We start from the raw sequence: 19,111 nt of genomic DNA on the forward strand, positions 1-19,111 counted from the left end.
TACCTAATAAAGTGGCCGGTGAGTGTACACTGTACCCTAAAGAAGGCAGCTCCCTTTAGATCAATGCCTGACTTTAAAGAAGCCTTCTTATATGAGTTGGCATAGGTTTCTCTTTTCCCATAACTTTTTAGCATATCTCCTATACAAAACCCCATTAGCTCAATACTTAACCAACATCAATTATTTGCCTTTTCAAAACCAGACAAATGACACATGGGATGGTATAGTCACTGCGGTGTAATTTAAGCTTACATTAGGGTCTGGGAAAGCAGGAATGAAATTGCCTATAGGTGACAGTTTTCTGCTTTGTTCCTTTCTCATTGTATGTAATGGATTTTGTCTTCAGGGCGTTCATTAAATGTAAAGAATGACTAAATGGCAGGCTACTGTAATATATTCTATGCAAAAAGCAAACTGCAGAGCGTTTCCTTATAAGAGTCTGGAGCGTGACAAGTCTGCCTGCCATCAGGTATAAACGGTGGTGATTGACACCCAACAGCGGAAACCTACATCATTTGTATTTAATATGGATGAGGCAATTCTCTCTCCAAAGCTGTCGTCTGTATGAACCTTGTACAATTCCAGCATATTCTATGGAGCCATACCTGTACTAGAGCTGCTTTTCTTCTAAAAACAGCGCCACACCTGTCCATGGGTTGTGTCTGGTACTGCAACTGAGCTCTATTGAAGTGAATAGGACTACAAATCCAACCTATGGACATTGTTTTAGAAGAAAGCAGTTATGTATTTCTAATCCTGTAAACAATGCAAAACGCGCGGTGCTAGTTACCGATCGCATGCGTTTCCTATGAAATCGGCACAACACCCTCCCCATTCCGGTTGCATTGCATTTCAAAATGAATTGCAAGCGGAACATGTGTCCTCACCCTTGGAGTAGTATTAGGAAATAATGGAAGGTCCACATCAGGTATAACAACAGGATTAAAAGCCACCTTGACACGAAAAATCCTCAAATATCCCAGCAAATAGGAGCGGGGACTATTGTGGGACTATGATTACATCACGGCCGGGGACAGTATAGTGATAAAAACCTGTTTGTTAGAACACAAGGTGGTTTAGTCAGCTCATAGATACCAATAATGTTTGCAATCAGATAATAGTAATCTTTCTGCGTAGGAGGATCTTATTGACTTGCCCACTTGCTCCATTCTTATCAACCAGATACATTGCTACTTAGAAGGACATGAGGCCTTTACTCCCAATGGCTGAATATTCAAATTCTATTTCCTATTTTTCCTTTTTTTTTACATTTTTTTTATCACAATTTAATCCCATCCATTTAGAAATAAAAAAAACACATACATAAAGGGGGACATTTACTTAAAGTGTCGGTGTCTGCATTGGCTTTGTTACCGACCTGCTCTCGGAAAGAATATACACATGTAATATTGTGGAGCTGTGCAGATAAATTTCTGGCGCCGAGACCATTTTCTGTCCCTGGGACCAAAATCTGTCCCGAGCACCAGAAATGTGTCCAACAGTCCCTGCTAGACCAGTTTTCTTTTGGTCTACTTTCCGCCAGTTTACAGCGCCCAAAAATGGTTGCGACACATATTAATTGTGTCTGAGTTTCCACTCCGCCAAAGCCACGCCCCTTTTCGGAGAAAAGTCGGAGCAGACGGAAAAAGTCATTTTTTCTGGCGCCGCCAGCTAATAAATAGGTAGGAGAGCAGAACATGTGGTGAGAGCGCCACAAAACTGGCGGAAACGCCATAGTAAATGTCCCCCAAAGTGTTTGTTTTTTTTGTGCAATAAAAACTACTAGGTTAATTGTAAACTTTTAACATGTAATTAACGTGCGGATTTACATTCGGCCATCACTCATCAGCGTTTCCTGAGCATTTAGAAACACCACGGCAGGCATTCATCATTTGTGGCGTTGAGCCCATTTTCTTATTGCACAAATTGTGCTATATTTTGCAAAGGGATGTAAGATTGTGGCGCAGGGAATTCATAAATTGGCGCATGGACGAAAATGGTCTAACCTAACTCCCTATTCATAAAGATGAAATAGAATTTCGTAGACCAGCGTTTTGCGACTGCACGTGTGTGCCATATCGTTACTAGAAGTGCTGTTAAAGTGCCGCGACAAAAAAACCCACGTGAGAATCTTCCCTGATATAAACATGTGAAATCAGTGTGCAGTACATATTTTGCATTATGTTGCTTAGAGGAAATATCATATGTTCTGCTGCCTAGATTTTCGTCAAATACATCATTGACCAACCTTTTTTAAATTTTGAAGATCCACAAAAAACGATTCTGCTAGACCGTTTTTCTTTTGGTGAAGTTGGTGGATGCAGAAAATCAAATTCTTTTTGGCACTGACCATTAAGGGTGGTGGCACACGTGGCGTTTTGAACCCGTTTTTAAGCAGTCCGTTAAAAAACGCATGTTTTTTGGAAATGCAACGGTTTTTTGACTGTTTTTGGCCGGTTTCCAGTTATCTTAATTGAGGTAATTGGGAAAAACTGTCAAATACGGATGCATTTTCAAAAAAATGCATGCATTTTCAAAAACGCATACGTTTTTAAAAAGCATGTGTTTTTTAACGGACTGCTTAAAAACGGCCTAAAAACGGGTTCAAAACGCCACATGTGCCACCACCCTTATAAATGGGTGATAAATGAGAAAAGGCAGAAAACACCATGGTAAATGTTCCCCGATATGTGATCAGTAGCGGAGGCTTTCAATTGCGTTACAGAATGCATTCAGATTTATTAAACTTGCTGAAGCAGATTTTTGGTGAGAAATGCATTAAAAAGAACAAGCATTAAGCTTTCATTAATTGTTGTTAAACTTTTGCGTCAGTTTTGTGTTGCGGATGCCCGGTATCCGCCGCAACACAAAACTTGGCACATAAAGGGGCATTCCAGTGCCGATTCGGACCATGCGCCACATTCATGTCTAAAGTTCAACAGAGATGTTGTGCACGCCCATTATGGTACATTCATACAGCCATATGTCCGCCCGGCTGCGGTATACAGCTGTGCACTGGAGAGGAGGAGGTGACCCCTCCCCAGTCCATAGAGAACAGTGGTGCACGGGAGCACACATGGGAAAAGGTAGAGCCATTTGCAGCCGCATATACATCCCCCCAGACAGCCATGTGAATGTACCCTTAGGCCGGCGCCACACAGGGCGCTTTGTCTGCGCTTGCAAACGCAGACAAAGTCGCGCCCAACGGGGCGGGCCTCGGCCCGATCGCATCGGCGTTTCTATGGAAACGCCTGCGATCGGGAACGAGCCGCCGGTGTTTCGCGTTAATTAACGCAAAACACCGGCGGCTCGTTCCCGATCGCAGGCGAACGAGAAACACCGGAGGCTCGTTCCCGATCGCAGGCGTTTCCATAGAAAGTTTTAAGCAGTCCGTTAAAAAACACATCTGTTTTTTAAAAACGCATCCATTTTGGACAAGTTTTACCAATTATCTTAATTAAAAATGTTAAAAAAAACGGATGAGTTTTCAAAAAACGAATGCGTTTTTAAAAAACGGATGCGTTTTTAAACACATGCGTTTTTTTAACGGACTGCTTAAAAACAGACCAAAATCGGGTTTAAAACGCCATGTGTGGCATCACCCTTACACGTGGCGTTTTTAGGCCGTTTTTAGTAGAGCGTTTTCAGATCGGAAAAAAACGCATGCGTTTTAGACCAGTTTGATTAAGGATAATTAGTCAAACCGGTCAAAAACGCATGCGGTTTTTAACGCATATGTTTTTCACGATCTGAAAACGATCTGAAAACTAAAACGGTCCAAAAACGGCCTAAAAACACCACGTGTGTCTTCACCCTTAGGGCGCGTTCACACATTGCGTTTTGGTCTCGTTTTCATTGCGTTTGAAACGCATATACAACAGCTGATGAGAGGTGATTTGCCTAATGACATTACCGTTTACGTTTGTAAACGCACTGTTAACGCATGTGTTAACAAAACGCATGCGTTAACGCGTTGTTAACACATGCGTTAACATCGCGTTTACGATGCGTTTTGTAAACGGAAATGTTAACAGTGATGTAATTAGGGTGAAGACACACATGGCGTTTTTAGGCCGTTTTTGGGCCGTTTTTAGTTAGTGCATTTTCAGATCGTTAAAAACGCATGCGTTTTTGAAAAACGCATGCGTTTTTGACAGGTTTGAGCAATTATCTTAATTCAAACTGGTCAAAAACGCATGTGTTTTTTAACGCATGCGTTTTTAACGATCTGAAAACGCACTAACTAAAAACGGCCCAAAAACGGCCTAAAAACGCCATGTGTGTCTTCACCCTTAGGCCGGCGCCACACAGGGCGCTTTGTCTGCGCTTGCAAACGCAAACGCAGACAAAGTCGCGCCCACCGGGGCGGGCCTCGGCCCGATCGCATCGGCGTTTCTATGGAAACGCCTGCGATCGGGAACAAGCCGCCGGTGTTTCGCATTAAATTAACGCAAGCGTTAATTTGCAAGCGCAGACAAAGCGCCCTGTGTGGCGCCGGCCTTAGGCAAATCACCCCTTCTCAGCTGTTGTATATGCGTTTCAAACGCAATGAAAACGCAGGTCAAAACGCAATGTGTGAACGCGCCCTTAGGGTGAAGACACACGTGGCGTTTTTAGGTCGTTTTTGGGCCGTTTTTAGTTAGTGCGTTTTTAGATCGTAAAAAAAGCACACGTTTTTGAAAAACGCACACGTTTTTTGAAAACGCACACGTTTTTGACCAGTTTGAATTAAGATAATTGATCAAACCTGTCAAAAACGCATGCGTTTTTTAAAATCTGAAAACGGACTAACTTAAAACGGCCCAAAAACGGCCTAAAAACGCCAACACACAACAGATCATAAAAAACGCATGTGTTAAAAAATGCATGCGTTTTTGAAAACGCATGCGTTTTTGACAGGTATGACCAATTATCTTAATTCAAACTGTTCAAAAACGCATGCGTTTTTTACAATCTGAAAACGCACTAACTAAAAACGGCCCAAAAATGGCCTAAAAACGCCACGTGTGTTTTCACCCTTAGGGTGATGTCACACGTGGCATTTTGAACCCGTTTTTGGCCCGTTTTTAAGCAGTCCGTCAAAAACCGCGTGCGTTTTCTGAAAACGCATCTGTTTTTAACAGGTTTGACCAACTATTTTAATTGAAACTGGTCAAAAACGCATGCATTTTTTAACGGACTGCTTAAAACGGACCATAAACGCGTTCAAAATGCCACGTGTAGACTGTGCGCCTGTATTCAACTACCTGGTGCACCCTGCACATTAGTGCCTCACAATTAATAAATCTGGGTCATTGCATTTTCTAAATGCGAGCATTAACTGGCAAATCTCCTCTCCTGAGCTGTTGTTCAAAACGCAATCTAAATGCCACGTGTGATTACACGTGGCGTTTTGCCATACATGTCCTATTTGTGAATACCCCTTTTATGGGACTGGGAATGCATTGGAGCGCCCCTTTAAGGTAGCCCCACATGTCACATGACTCCTTCCAAACCAGGAGGAGTCATCAGAAGCCCAGGCCACCTGTGTATAATAAGCTTTCTGCATAATGAGTAACCTGCAGGCCAGTTGTGAGATTCATTCATGATTTTACAGATGATGTAGACTGTGAAAGTAAGTTTCTTTTCATTCCCAGCAAAGATATTTAACACTTTGTCTCATATGTCAAGTCCAATACATGAGAAACGAAAACAATAAGAGGGGAAAACTTTGTCAGAATATGGATGTATAGATAGAGTGAGTGACTGCTGCTGACACCCAAGGTATGCACCGTTATAGGGTCCAACTTGTGTCCCCTTTGGTAATAAATGGGTTACTGGATGAAAAGTATTCACATGGATTCCTGTGCGTAAATACTGTGCGTGTATCCAGTGTAGACATTTTAGTTTACTCTTTGCTGGAGCACCCTTTTAAGGGTGTGGTGACACATGGGGGGTGACAAGCACCTGTTCTTTGGCATAGTTTACATGCAAAACACTGGGTGTTTGTTGCTGAATGAATTTTACTGGAAGCGAAGACGCGATCAGGCCGAGCCCGGGGAGCTTGTATTGTGCCTCTGATCGGAATGCAGCGTGTGACCATACCGTAAGCAAATATTAAGAATTGAAACTCTTATAGGGTTCGGTCTACACCATTAAGGTGATGGCACATGTGGCGTTTTGAACGCATTTTTGGCCTGTTTTTTAGCAGTCCGTTTTTGAAAACACATGCATTTTTGACCAGTTTGAATTAATATAATTTGTCAACCCTGTCAAAAACTGATGCATTTTCAACAAGCGCATGCGTTTTTTGATGGATTGCTTAAAAATGGGGCAAAAACGTGTTCAAAACGCCATGTGTGCCATCACTCTTATAAGGTTCGGTCTACACCATTAGGCTGCGGTCATGTGATCCGCTAGTATTGCGTTCATAGCACACTTCTAGCGCACGGGGGGCAGGCCTCAGTCCAATTTCATATGTGTTTCCAGGGAAACACGTGGTTGTTAACCAGGTCCCGGTTTCTGTGGTAAAAAAACCTGTGGTTTTTGGGTGGCTGCTCCACAGGTCTGGCAGAACAATGAAGATACCTTATGGGCGCGTTCACACGTTCCGCTAGTGTTGCATTTATAACGTGGCCCAGCTTCCCCTCACCTCCCCTTTGCGTCCCGGCTGCAGCAGGTAGACATCCGCATTGATTTTCTACATATAGGCTTTTGCATATGTTTATAGACTTTCTTGTCGGATGATTGTTGGTTTACTTTTTCTGACTCTTCCGGGATCAATTAGTTTTTATGACATATATTGGCAATACCATCAATCATAAGATATATTTTTTTCACCTTGTGCGGCTAGGGGAGTGTTATTTCAGGAGGGGGAGCTGGTGGTTTGTAGGGGTGACCAGCACTATCACATGCTAGGTCTCCCTGCTGGACGATTTTTGTGTGTTGTTCACACTTTTAAATATTTTTATTGTTTTTTTTTGTTGTGTTGTGGTGTAGTTCATAGTATCAATAAAATTTGTTTATACTTTATTTTTGGTCCTTTGGCATACTTCTTTTTCTTGTGAGGGGGCAGGGCTCGGGCCGATCGCTTATGCGTTCCAAAAATTTGGTTATCAATCGCATGCGGTTCCAAGGAAACGCATATGCAATCGTCCTGAGCCCCGCCCCCTGTACGCTAGCGTCGTGTTATGAACTCAACGCTAGCGGAACGTGTGATCGCGCCGTGAGGTTCACACATTTGTGTTTTTGGTTGCTTTTTCATACGCATTACAACAGCTGAACAGAGATGATTTGCCTAATTACATTACCTAATTAACATTTTTGTTTATATAATGGAATGTAAACGGGTTATTAATGCATGCCTTTTGTCTACCCACTCCACATAAGCCACAATAAAGTTTATCAACTTTTATGAAGTGCAACTTTCCAAACAATCCCTGAGGCTGGTGCCGCTTCGCCTGCGATCGGGAACGAGCCGGTGTTTTGCATTAAATTAACGCAAAACACCGGCAGCTCGTTCCTGATCGCAAGCGTTTATAGAAACGAAGATGCTATCGGGCCCCGGCCCGCCCCGGTAGGCGCGGATTTGTTTGCGTTTGGCACCAGCCTTAGGCCGGCGCCACACCGGGCGCTTTGTCTGCGCTTGCAAACGCAGACAAAGTCGCGCCCACCGGTGCGGGCCTCGGCTCGATCGCATCAGCGTTTCTATGGAAACGCCTGCGATCGGGAACGAGCCGCCGGTGTTTTGCGTTAATTTAACGTGAAACACCGGCGGCTCGTTCCCGATCGCAGGCGTTTCCATAGAAACGCCGATGCGATCGAGCCGAGGCCCGCCCCGGTGGGCGCGACTTTGTCTGCGTTTGCGTTTGCAAGCGCAGACAAAGCGCCCTGTGTGGCGCCGGCCTTAGCGCCAGTCTGCTCCAGAAAATGGATCTAATTGTTGTGCCACAATTTACAACTTTTGCGCATTTCTTTACCAATTCTTTGAAAACCTATTGCAGGCATTAAGACACCGTTATATAACTGATGTGCAACAGGGCTCCTTAGTTTAAAAATTTGCACAAGGTGTCTGCCAAATGATACACCACACTCCCAATGGGTCTGAGACTAACAAAACATAATTTTTTTTCTTCACATTTTTGTTCAATGGCGTGTGACGCATTAGGATTGTCTGTTGTCTGTGGAGAAAATGAAGGGCGCATGTCTGTAAAAAAAAAAAACAAACAAAAAAAAAACCATGGGAGATTTACAATCAAGTTTCTGAGGTAAAATTGTTCTAGTTGCCCATGGCAACCAATCACAGCTCAGCTTTCATTTTATAAATAGCTGTGGGAAAATGAAAGCTGAGCTCTGATTGGTTGCCGCTAGGGTTTGTTCAGCCCCTAGGGTTCATTCAGACTCCATTGTGTTTTTTTTTTATGCAGTTTTTTATTTTAACTTGGGGCGAATGCCAAAATTGGTAGGAGTAGTTTAAATTAATGTAAAAATCTCCTGCATACACCACATTTTGCTGTGTAAATGCCTGAGGTAAAAACGTAAAGGCAAATTACAGGATTTATAGCGTATCAGTACCATGTTTATACCATGCTATGTTTTCTATAGCAACCAATCACAGTGCAGCTTACATTTTCTATGAGCCCTACAAGAAATAAAAGCTGTGCTGTGGTTGGTTTTATGGACAGTTATCTGTATTTCCCTTCTATGTAATACATGGATGACTCCGGTCTGCCAAAATGGGAGCCAGTGTTTACTGGGGTATGCTCACAGGGTTTTAATCTAATTTTGGTTTGTTTTTGCTAGAATGTGGCCTGTCACAAAGGAAGATGCCACACATGGCATTTGAACCCGTGTCTGTTTTTAAGCAGTCCATTCAAACACGCATCAGTTATTGACCAGTTTTAATTAAGATAATTGGTAAAAACCTGTAAAAAAAAAAATGCATGCGTTTATTGAAAAATGCAAGCGTTTTTTACCACATGTGTTTTTTAGTGGACTGCTTAAAAACAGTCCAAGAACGGTTTCAAAACGCCATGTGTGGCATCATCCTAAGGCTACATTCACACTGCTGTTGCCTGCCGCACCGTAGCACGCCAATCGCCCCCTCCCCATACAGTGTATGGCTCTGTATTCCGTCGAAAGATAGGACATGTCCTATCTTTCTACGGGGTACGGAGCGGTACAGTGCTGCATGTGTGGCGCCGTGCTTCCATTGCCGTCTATGGGGGGACGTATATCGGCCAAATATACGTCCCCCATATGGCAGTGTGAATGTAGCCTTATACTGGGTTGAAATTGTATGGGTTAGTCCTATTAAAATGAATGTGGCAGCTGTTGAGTCGGCTCGAATCTTGTTTTGCGGTGGTACCCCTTAATGCGCATTAATATATTTGGTTCACTACTATGCATAATTTCCAATCCATGGCTAAAATCTTAGTGTCTGCTAAAATACTCGTTATGGGGCATATATTATTGTCTCAACGGCAGGACAATGAGCCCTCCATTTGCCAAAATAGCGCCACCTCTGTCCATAGGCTGTGTCCGGTATTGCAGCACATGCAACTCTCTGTATACTGACATACCAGATGGTCTGGTTTGTGCTCATCTCTTATCTGGGTGACTTGGCTGAGGTGGGGTGTGTGCCCTGGGCCGGGGAGCCCATAGCCGTGTGCCGCACCATCCTCCTCCTCCTCCTCCATCAGGGAGGGGCGAGCTGGGAGATGCCGGCTCCTGCCTGGTCCAGGGTCCCGCCTCTCCCTCTCCTCCTCCCCGCATTGCCCACCTAGGTTTCCCCTCGTCCAGCAGCTCCATGGACGTGTCATTACAAAGCGGAGGAGCCGCACAGTGGGTCGTGGGGTGCGCAGGCGGCGCCCATTAACCTCATCGCTGCTGCCATGTGCTGGGGGCACCGCACCTCCTGTGATCAGGGTGGGTATGGAGGGAGCAGGGCATGTGGGGTGGGGTCAGCCTGGGCTGCAGGGGGTCATTGTGACAAGTTCCATCTGTAGAATAGATTACAGCCTCATGGGATCCATGTGAGTATTGTTTGCCTCTCCCCACCCTTTGCATGTGCTCCTTCTCAGTACCCAGCCCCTTTTGTATCAGTCAGTGCAGGGGTTAGGCTGGCATCATGTTGGCACAGGGCCACCCAGGAGCTGCACTTTGTCGCATTCAGAATATGATTTACGCAGGTTGGCAGTGGAGAGGATGGCAGGCCTGGCACCCTGTCTGTATGGTAAACATGCCAGGCCTGATACCAGTGTGCGGTGCCTAATACAGGCCTGGTACTTGTATCATCTTGTATGATCTTATTTAATTGGCCTTATTTGCTACTTTAATGCCCTTCTTTAATGATCCCAGGGAAATATTAGCACTGGTTTCCATTTTTAAATTTCTGTGATTGCTCCTTCATGTGACCTTATGACCACCGCACCTTATGACCCCCTGCTGAGCACAATCTTGCATTGTCCCTCACGGCTGTCACGTTGCCTTGAGCTGTCAGTAGCTGTAGCCCACTTTTCCCACGTGTCTGTACTGACCCCAGTAGATGGGAGGTGGTGCTGGACAGCTCCTGAGAGCACATGGGTTCATAGTACATGTGTATCTAATGATTTGTCTTCTCTCCGCAGGCTCCGATGGTTCTCTGACAAGATCTGGGCTTGCAGCGCTGACGGAGGATCTGCAGTGATCTGGGGGGGCAGACTTTTATAACCTTTTCATGGGAGCTTTCGGAAGAACTGCTGCTGCATCTGTCTGCGTCATAGCCTCCTGCAGGGAAATCTGTTGAGTTGTTCTTTTCTTTTTTTTTTTTTCTCCTTAATCTGATATGTACAATGATTCCTCCAGCCTGGGAACACCAACCTCTCAGCCTACAGCCACGAATCTGAAACAAAGTGGGGTTCACAGAAGGCATCCGGTTCTGAGGGAAGCCTGTCCGGCAGAATCCAATGACTGTGCGGGGAGACCTATGAATATTCATGGGATGAGTGTAGATATCATGGACACTGCAATGCTCAACTCGGGGAAAGACTCTCAGCTTGTACCAGCTGCTAAAGACTCCAAAACAGTCAAGCTGAGGTTCTTAAGGAGAACTGTAGTAGAGTCGGATCAAGAAGAACCACCGGTTCTAGACTTGAGTGAATCTCAACAACACGGTCCCCTCAACAAGGTCATCCCTATCTCTAGAGCCAGAAGAGCCATTGCCAAAAGAGCACATGGGGCCAGCGACCATGCCTTGACCAAAGAGGTCCCTGTACCCAAATCTGAGACCTATGAAGAAACCAAGGCAGATGGACTACCGGACAAAGTTGAAGAAGAGAAAAAAGATGAGCCCGAAACTTCTAAAGAGGTACCAAAGTCCAAGAAAGAGGAGGAAGAGGACGATGAAGAGGAGGCTGATATAAAAGCTGTTTCTACCTCCCCTGATGGCAGGTTTTTAAAGTTTGACATTGAAATTGGAAGAGGCTCCTTTAAGACGGTGTATAAGGGTCTGGATACAGAGACCTGGGTGGAGGTAGCATGGTGCGAACTGCAGGTAAGACCATTTTTATCCTTTATATGAGATTTTCTGTGTGGGTTCATTGAAAAATCTATATTATCTTTTACAATGAGTCTTTTATGTCCCAGATGTTATGATATGTATGTGATTTTAAATTTCTGGGTTCATACCCGTTGTGTGCACATAGGCCATGTCACCTATAGGTTATCTAATTGCTGATTCCGGAGCAGTGTGTTTGCACCAGTCCTGCCTCATAAATGATCGGTTTTGTATTGATTCCAGTTTCCAGCTTGTGTGTGGGATAACATAGCGCCTTGGTCATCTGATCTATGTCCTCCTCTGCTAGTCCCAGGGAATGAACTTATCATCTTATATAATGATACACATGACAGGCTGCCATAGAGGTCTTCATGGTTGTGTAATGCTTATCTGCACTCCTAGTCCCTGAGATCACACAGCTAACAATTCACGTATATATCACAGGGAAGTGATCAGATCAAGGTTGTCTCCAATTATCTCTGCATTGAGGGGGTGGGCTGTTGACATTTTACTTCTTTCAAGACTCTCTACAGAGGTGGAGTGTTTTGTTTGTTTGTTAAACCTGACTTAAAGGAGAGTAATATGATGATCTCTACATATTGTTCATTTTTGTTGCAAGTATGATATTGTTCCAAATACATATTATCAATATTTTAACAATGTAACTTTGTCATGTAAATGTTAGCCTACATTCACGCAAACGTATGGGGGATGTATATACACGAACGTCCCCCATACACTTCTATGGGCTCACGGCCCTGTATGGGAGCGGTACAGTTCTGCACATATGCGGCACCGCACTGGTCCATAGCCAGTAGAAAGATAGGACATGTCCTATCTTTCTAAGTAATACGGCGTCGTGCGCTGTATATTCCTATGGAGAGCGGCGGGGGTGAGCTGCGCTTATCCTCTGCTCCTCTCCGCAGCGCCGATGGATGCCTGCCCTATTACAGTATGGAGGGCATGCATCGTGTGAATGTAACCTTAAGTTCGTTTTTAATCTTTGTATGGCGCACAGTTTTTGTGGAAATAGATCACACACTGATCCAGACTGTGATGAACGGACCATGGAGCTGTTGTTTGCAGGCTGGAATCTGCACGCTACTTCTACGTAGGGTTGGCCTAACCATCGCGGGTTTGAGCTTTGTTTTCTGTAAAATTTGGCCTACCTGCAGTATTCATATCATCATATTTTAATATTTGACAATTGATTAAATCTTAGAGCAACTTTTGATTGGGATGTTAAGCAGCCATTCACATTTGGGAGTCATTAGGATGTTCTTCCTGACCTCCCCCATACACATGTATGCTCTGCCGGGTTGAGCATACACATTTTGTAATTCAGAAATTCCGTGGTTGAAGGCTTGGTCTGTAACGAGTTGCCCAGTGGAGTTATGGCACGGCCTGTAGAATATTTGGGTAACTGCACATGTTTTATTTTGCTGAAGATAATCATGTCACTATATTGCAATTTGTGTGCATGTTTTTTGTTTGACGCTATTGGGCGGATTTATTATGTCTTCTTTACCATAAAGATGCCACTTAAATCTCCCCTTCCCTCCCAGGTTGTTTTCTGTCCCTTACTTTAGGGTGGCTTGGTGGTTAGCACTACAGCCTTTCAGCACTGTGGACCTGGGTTCAAGTCCCAGAGTCAACATCTGCAAAGAGTTTGTATGTTCTCTCTGTGTTTGTGTGGGTTTCCTCTAGGTCCTCCGGTTTTCTCCCACACTCCAAAACATGCTGGTAGGTTGACTAGATTGTGAGCCCCATTGGGGACTGATTTGGAAAGCTCTGTGCAGCGCTGCATAATCTGTGTGCACTATATAAAGGAATCATTGTTTATTGTTAATATTTATTATTATTACGATTACGACTTTGGCAAAGGAATGGGGCGAGCAGGGGCAAGAATAGCCCAGTCTGACATATTTACCATAGTCTCTCCCGGAAAACCAGTGGTGACTATAACTGAAAAATCTGCATGGTGAGACCTGGTCTACAGGTCTAATCTGTCACAGATTGCGCCTGAATCTACTAAGGGGTCGGAGCTTTTTGGTAGCTTTGGGTGCTGGACCTTGCATCTGTAGGGTGGCCCAAGAAATACAATGCAAAGGCGTTCCATCTGCCAGCCAAACAGCCGCACCGAAACTGTAATAGTTAATATGGGCTGTACATGTTCTTGTGCATGAGCCCAAATGCATAATGTGTGCTAATACTGCAAAGAAAACATCTGACCCATTTTACATTCTACATATTTTATTAAAATGACGCATAAACCAGGGACACTTCCTCAGATCCAAGCACAGTGACTGTGTTAATCTTTTTTTTTATTTGCTATCCATGGCCTCCTTTTTCTAAAATCAACTTTTAAAATGATGCATTGAGCCAGAAGGGCTCGTGGGGTATTACCAGAGCCCCTCTGTGCTGTAGTTGTAATACTGATGGGAAGTCAGACATTTTTTGTGAGCTGGATGATTAGTGAATGATCCATCACTACTTCACAGGCTGTTACAGCAGCACTTTTTCCTCTCAATCTGCCTGCTGTAATCTCATGCTGGGGGAGCAGGGAGATGAGACTGTGTAATCAACTATGAAGCCAAAGCACGGAGGGGCACTGGTAACACCTCACATGCTGGCTCTTTAGCATAATTTTAAAAGTTTGCTTTTAGAAGGAAGAAGGCCATGGATAACAAATATAAGATGATTTCTTACGGTGCCAAGATCTGTAAGTGTCCCTGTTTTATCATTCTTGATTTTGATGGTAAATTGCTTTTAAAGTAAAGCAGTGTGTCAGCCCTTGCATGGAAAAAATAATAAAAAACTTCTGTGCTTTATTTTAGAAATTGAGTTGCACTGTATAATGCAGTGAATTTCCCACGCATAATCTTGATTCTACGCGATTTCCCCTTTGGGATTCCTATGCTTGTATTCACACAGTATTTCAAAGTTTCTGGATATTAGATGAACACGATCAGAGAGATGAACTCATTGACCGATCTTTTTGTATATCTGCATTTCTAGTTTTGATTGCCCTATGATCGTGAGTTTACTGATTCTGGTTGGCATACAACATTTTGGTAAGTTCTGGGCATTGGTTTCCCTTACACACACACACACATATATACGTTGCTACTCCAGGGTCGGCTTCGGAAGGGGCGAGCACACCTTATGGGGGAGATTTATCAGAAGTGTCTAACTGTGCTGTTTGCCTATGGAAACCAATCAGAGCTCAGCTTTCATTTTATAAACAGCTGTGTTAAAGTGAAAGCTGAGCTCTGTTTGCTTCTGCTGACACCGCTCATAAATCTCTCTCAATGGGTTTTTTATATTTTTTTTGGCAATGGTACGGTGACGCGCACGTGGGTGTGCGCTCTCCGTACTGCGCCGCTCACAATGCACTATAGTGACCGTATACTAGCTGCCATTCGTACGCTGCAGCTTTATGCTGCAGTGCTTGTGTTTTATAATCTATGAGTGAAAGGGTTACTAGATTTCTCCCTACGGTTTGTCCTATACCAAAGTTCCGGCTAATGCGATCACGTCTAATAATAGTGATGTCGGTGTCTCGTGTTCAGAAGGAAAAAAAATAAACACAACCACAAAACTGCTGATTTGTACAATACGCCTCAAACTGGAAAATGACTTTGTACAGATCAGAGCCTTTGGTTATATACAACCTCCCACAATGCTGGGATACACGTCTGTACATCTATAGGAATCTTCTATGATGTGTCTGTTTCCATCGAGGACCTCCTCGGTAAATGAGTGATGAGCAGCAGAAGAGGCCTTTAAGGATTGTCATACGGCCTTTGATTATTTAATAGGACCACTTATACTGTGCAGCCCCCCCCCCGGTGCTTCATGCTAAAGATGTGTCTGGTGTAATTGCAAAGTATTACTCAGAATTATAATACATCTATATAGTCATTGAGAAGACGCAGTGACTCTCAGCATCTTCTCAACCTAGCAATGTCTCTGCAGTGTCACCGGAGATACAGAAGGAGTCTATACTGCTCCAGCAACTAGATGCTAAATGCATCAAGATTTATAATTTCCTCATTCATTATTCATGGATGCATACCATCTTCTATTTTACCAATATAGGCTGCATTATGTGCTACCTGCAAGCAGCGGGTCAGGCCTGGAAGCAAGTGTCATCTTTGCTTTATTGCTTGTACTATATATAGACTTTCGTTATATATGTTATTTCTTAGTCCTGCTTTTTACAGGCAAAGAGATGATTGGTATGTGACGGCTCCCGTGCTATGTAGTGACGCGGGCATGTGTTTCGCCGTACATTGACATCATAGCTGTACCTCTGATGGATACAGGCCATGCATTGGCTCTGGATCCTCTAGAGAGATGTGGCCAAGCTTATGTTCACTGCATCTCTTAACCTAGTTTCACATGGCTGGAAAAAGGCTACGGTTAACCCCAAGTAATCTGTGTGATGGTACAATGATTAATGTGCACATCTTGTAAAAGTAATGGTGTTTAAGGGAACCTGTCAGCAGAGTTTACCCCATGAAACTAATATCCCCCTCAGGGTATGAAATGTCCTTTCAAAAATAATAGTGCCCAGATGTGTGAAACGCCACTCTTTTTGGGTCATTTTTGTAACGTATAAAAAAAGTTTACAAAAAGTAAAACTGGTTTGGCTAGTGTCTCCTTATGGAGAGTTTGCCAATTAAGGCCTGATTCTAGGAAACATGCAAATATGTTCAAGGTGAGAAATGGAAAACGATGCCTCCCTTTGCTACCTTGAAAGGCAGCCCCCTTAACACCAAGCAATAACCTCTCACTTGGCAAAACTTCCCTGCGCTGTACTGAAGAGACCCAACAAGGTCATAAGCACGCTGCTCCTGGAATAGATATCCTGGTTTGGTTTAATACCAAATCATGTTATTGGGCTTCTTGTAGGTCATGCTTGGTGTTAAGGGGGCTCCTTTCAAGGTAGGCATTGCTTTCCATTTCCCACCTTGGGAAAACATATTTGCATATTTCCTTGCACGTCTGACATTCCATTCCAGTGTCCGTTGAATTCCAACCAAATTCCACCTTATTCTATTTTGCGCTTCTGGTTAGGTGATCACCTGAACCAAATCTTATTTAATGAAGCAAATAGGACAAGTTGAATGTCAAAACAAGGGCAACTGCAGGATGACATCAAGTGACCTAAAAAAGGCATGGCAAATGGTAGCTGGGGTGAAGTTCATGGCAAGAACTGCTCGTAACAGGCTCCTAGAGGCAGGGCTCAAGTCATGTAAAGCTAGAAAAAAAGCTTTTTATCAATGGGAAGAACCGGAGATCCAGGCTGAAGTTAGACCATAAGGATTGGACGATGCAGGACGGGAGAAAGGTAATCTTCTGAGCCCAACACCAGGTTGTATTTGTGCATTAAGCAATGACGTTAGAAACCTCTTCAATGGGAATCACGGCTTTGGAGTTGGTGGACTTTACAGTACATAGAAGGGATTCGGTATCCATCTATTATAACTGGCGCTGTCTGGAGCAGGTCTTTTAATTGTATACATCTGATGGTTGCTCCTTACTACTTCATAAAAACCCAGCTAGCAATGTAGATTTATGGCAGATGGATCCGAGAGTTGTTTGTCGACCTTTTGGCCAGTGAAGTGTCTCCGGGTTATGAGCTGTACATGCTTCACATGCTTCATGTATTGTTAACTATTCATTGAATAATTTTATTGTAGTAGGCATCTGTAATTGGCCTTACTATAGCCACACGCTATATACTAATATTCAGAGCATGTAAATGATACCCACAACCCAGGCCAATGACATGGATACTTTTATTTGTGGAATTACGCTGTGTATTGTGCTTGTGGATTTACCAACTTTTTATTGTAACCTATTAGCTAGTATAAGGTCATGTTGTACACATTTGCTGCAACCTGTGAATATTGAAATGTTTGTTGGGAGTCACAGTTGAGGCTGGCATCTCCTTTAGTATGGCCAGAGGACAAAAGGGGAAAATCCCAGTTATGGTACCACAAAATATTGTTAACAATGGGCAATAGAAACCCCCAATAAAAAGGGTATGGTACAAGCTGCCCTCCTGCCTACAGTGCCAAGTAGTAGCACAGGATACTCCTGGAGAATTTAGGTACATGAATATAAGAAATCCCTGGAAAATGCAGTTTATTTTTGGGAAAGGATTTTCCAGACCAAACCTCATATCACTGTTATGTTGAGTAGGGCAACACGGCGCAGTGGTTAGTACTACAACCTTGCAGCGTTGGGGACCTGGGTTCAAGTCCCAGGGTCAACATCTGCAAAAAGTTTGTATGTTCTCTCCGTGTTTGCATGGATTTACTCCGGGTCCTCCGGTTTCCTCCCACACACGAAAACATATTGGTAGGTTGAGTAGATTGTGAGCCCCATTGGGGACAGGGACTGATCTGGCAGTACTGAACTCCCTTGTGGGCAACTGGCCTTAAACTGTAACACGTGGATGAGATTTCTTACATTTTTCATGTTTTTTTACAGATTTCTCTCCTGGCCACCACAGACCTTATTCCGGCTTTTGTAGTAAGATTCCCATTCTGCCGTTATGATCTGGTTGTTTCCAGCAGAGTGGACCAGAGGTCGTAGGCTTGTAGTCAGTAAAAACAAATTGGGGGAAAATAAATCAATTGAGAGAGGTTTTAAATTGGAACATTGCATCTCACATTTTGGCGTATATATTTTTATTGCTGTGTATTTGTCATGGGTCATAGTCTCGGCTGAATGCGGCTCATCAGACATTGCACAGATCAGTCCAGTTTATAGAGACGCTTGAATTGAAGAGAACAAAGATTTTTCTGGTGTAATAAACCAAAAATTGACCCATATGTGTCCCCCTGCACATGATTTCCTCTCGCAGGCCAGTCGTGTAAGGTTTATTGCCAAAAGAACATGTCTTACACAGAAAGCAAGTTTCTTTTTGTTGTGATATTTTCTTTTTTCTGTAAAAACATGAATTGATTTTATATTTTACTTCCTACTTAAATTACAGTATCGCTCAATGGAGAATATTCGAGAATCTGTTTCCTCTCCTTACAATTAAACTTCTATTTCCAATTTAATGTAATGAGGAAAATCCGATAAAATGAGTGATTTTAAAGGATATTTACCATAAAATCCATCATGAAAAACCAGAGACACTTACTCATAGGTCCAGGCACTGTGACTGTGGTAATCTTATTATATTTACTTCTAAAATCAACTTTTAAAAGTAAACTAATAAGTCAAAAGGGCTCTTGGCGGATGTTACAAGAGCCCCTGCTGCAGCTTCATACACTGTTAGTGTCTCACCCTCATCCCTGCTCCCTCAGCAGGATGCAAACCACATGGTGCTCTTTACTGTTCGCATGCATCTCAGTTGAAACGCACATGTGATTGAACCATGCCGCTCTCTCTGGTTGAATGCAGACTCTGGATGATGTAACTGCAGGTCTCCTTCTCCTGGACACTTCTTACACTAATCAAATACTCTGATATATGTGAGTTTGTGGCAAGGAGGCCAGTTGCAAGTAAGTGGATGAGTTTTGCAGGGGGGGGCCTAAGGGTGCATTCACACGTTCCATTTTGTAGATGCAG

At 43.5% G+C, this 19,111-nt stretch overlaps 1 protein-coding gene across 11 annotated transcripts in view; it reads left to right on the forward strand.

Annotated features, from left to right (window-relative positions):
• The first annotated feature begins 5,509 nt into the window (after positions 1–5,509).
• Positions 5,510–19,111, forward strand: part of WNK2 (WNK lysine deficient protein kinase 2) — a 104,302-nt gene continuing 90,700 nt past the window's right edge. For 3 of the 11 annotated variants that reach the window (XM_072127030.1, XM_072127039.1, XM_072127040.1), the window contains exons 1-2: positions 9,693–9,906; positions 10,608–11,512. In XM_072127030.1, the coding sequence (XP_071983131.1) occupies positions 10,805–11,512 (708 nt within the window). In that variant the 5' untranslated portion in view covers positions 9,693–9,906; positions 10,608–10,804. Of the gene's footprint in view, positions 5,615–5,690; positions 5,764–8,665; positions 8,737–9,691; positions 9,907–9,992; positions 10,014–10,607; positions 11,513–19,111 lie in introns of those variants that run through there. The other 8 variants (XM_072127038.1, XM_072127035.1, XM_072127037.1 and 5 more) reach the window with 6 other exon arrangements.

This window comes from Engystomops pustulosus, chromosome 10, assembly GCF_040894005.1.
Source record: "Engystomops pustulosus chromosome 10, aEngPut4.maternal, whole genome shotgun sequence".
Taxonomy (NCBI): domain Eukaryota; kingdom Metazoa; phylum Chordata; class Amphibia; order Anura; family Leptodactylidae; genus Engystomops; species Engystomops pustulosus.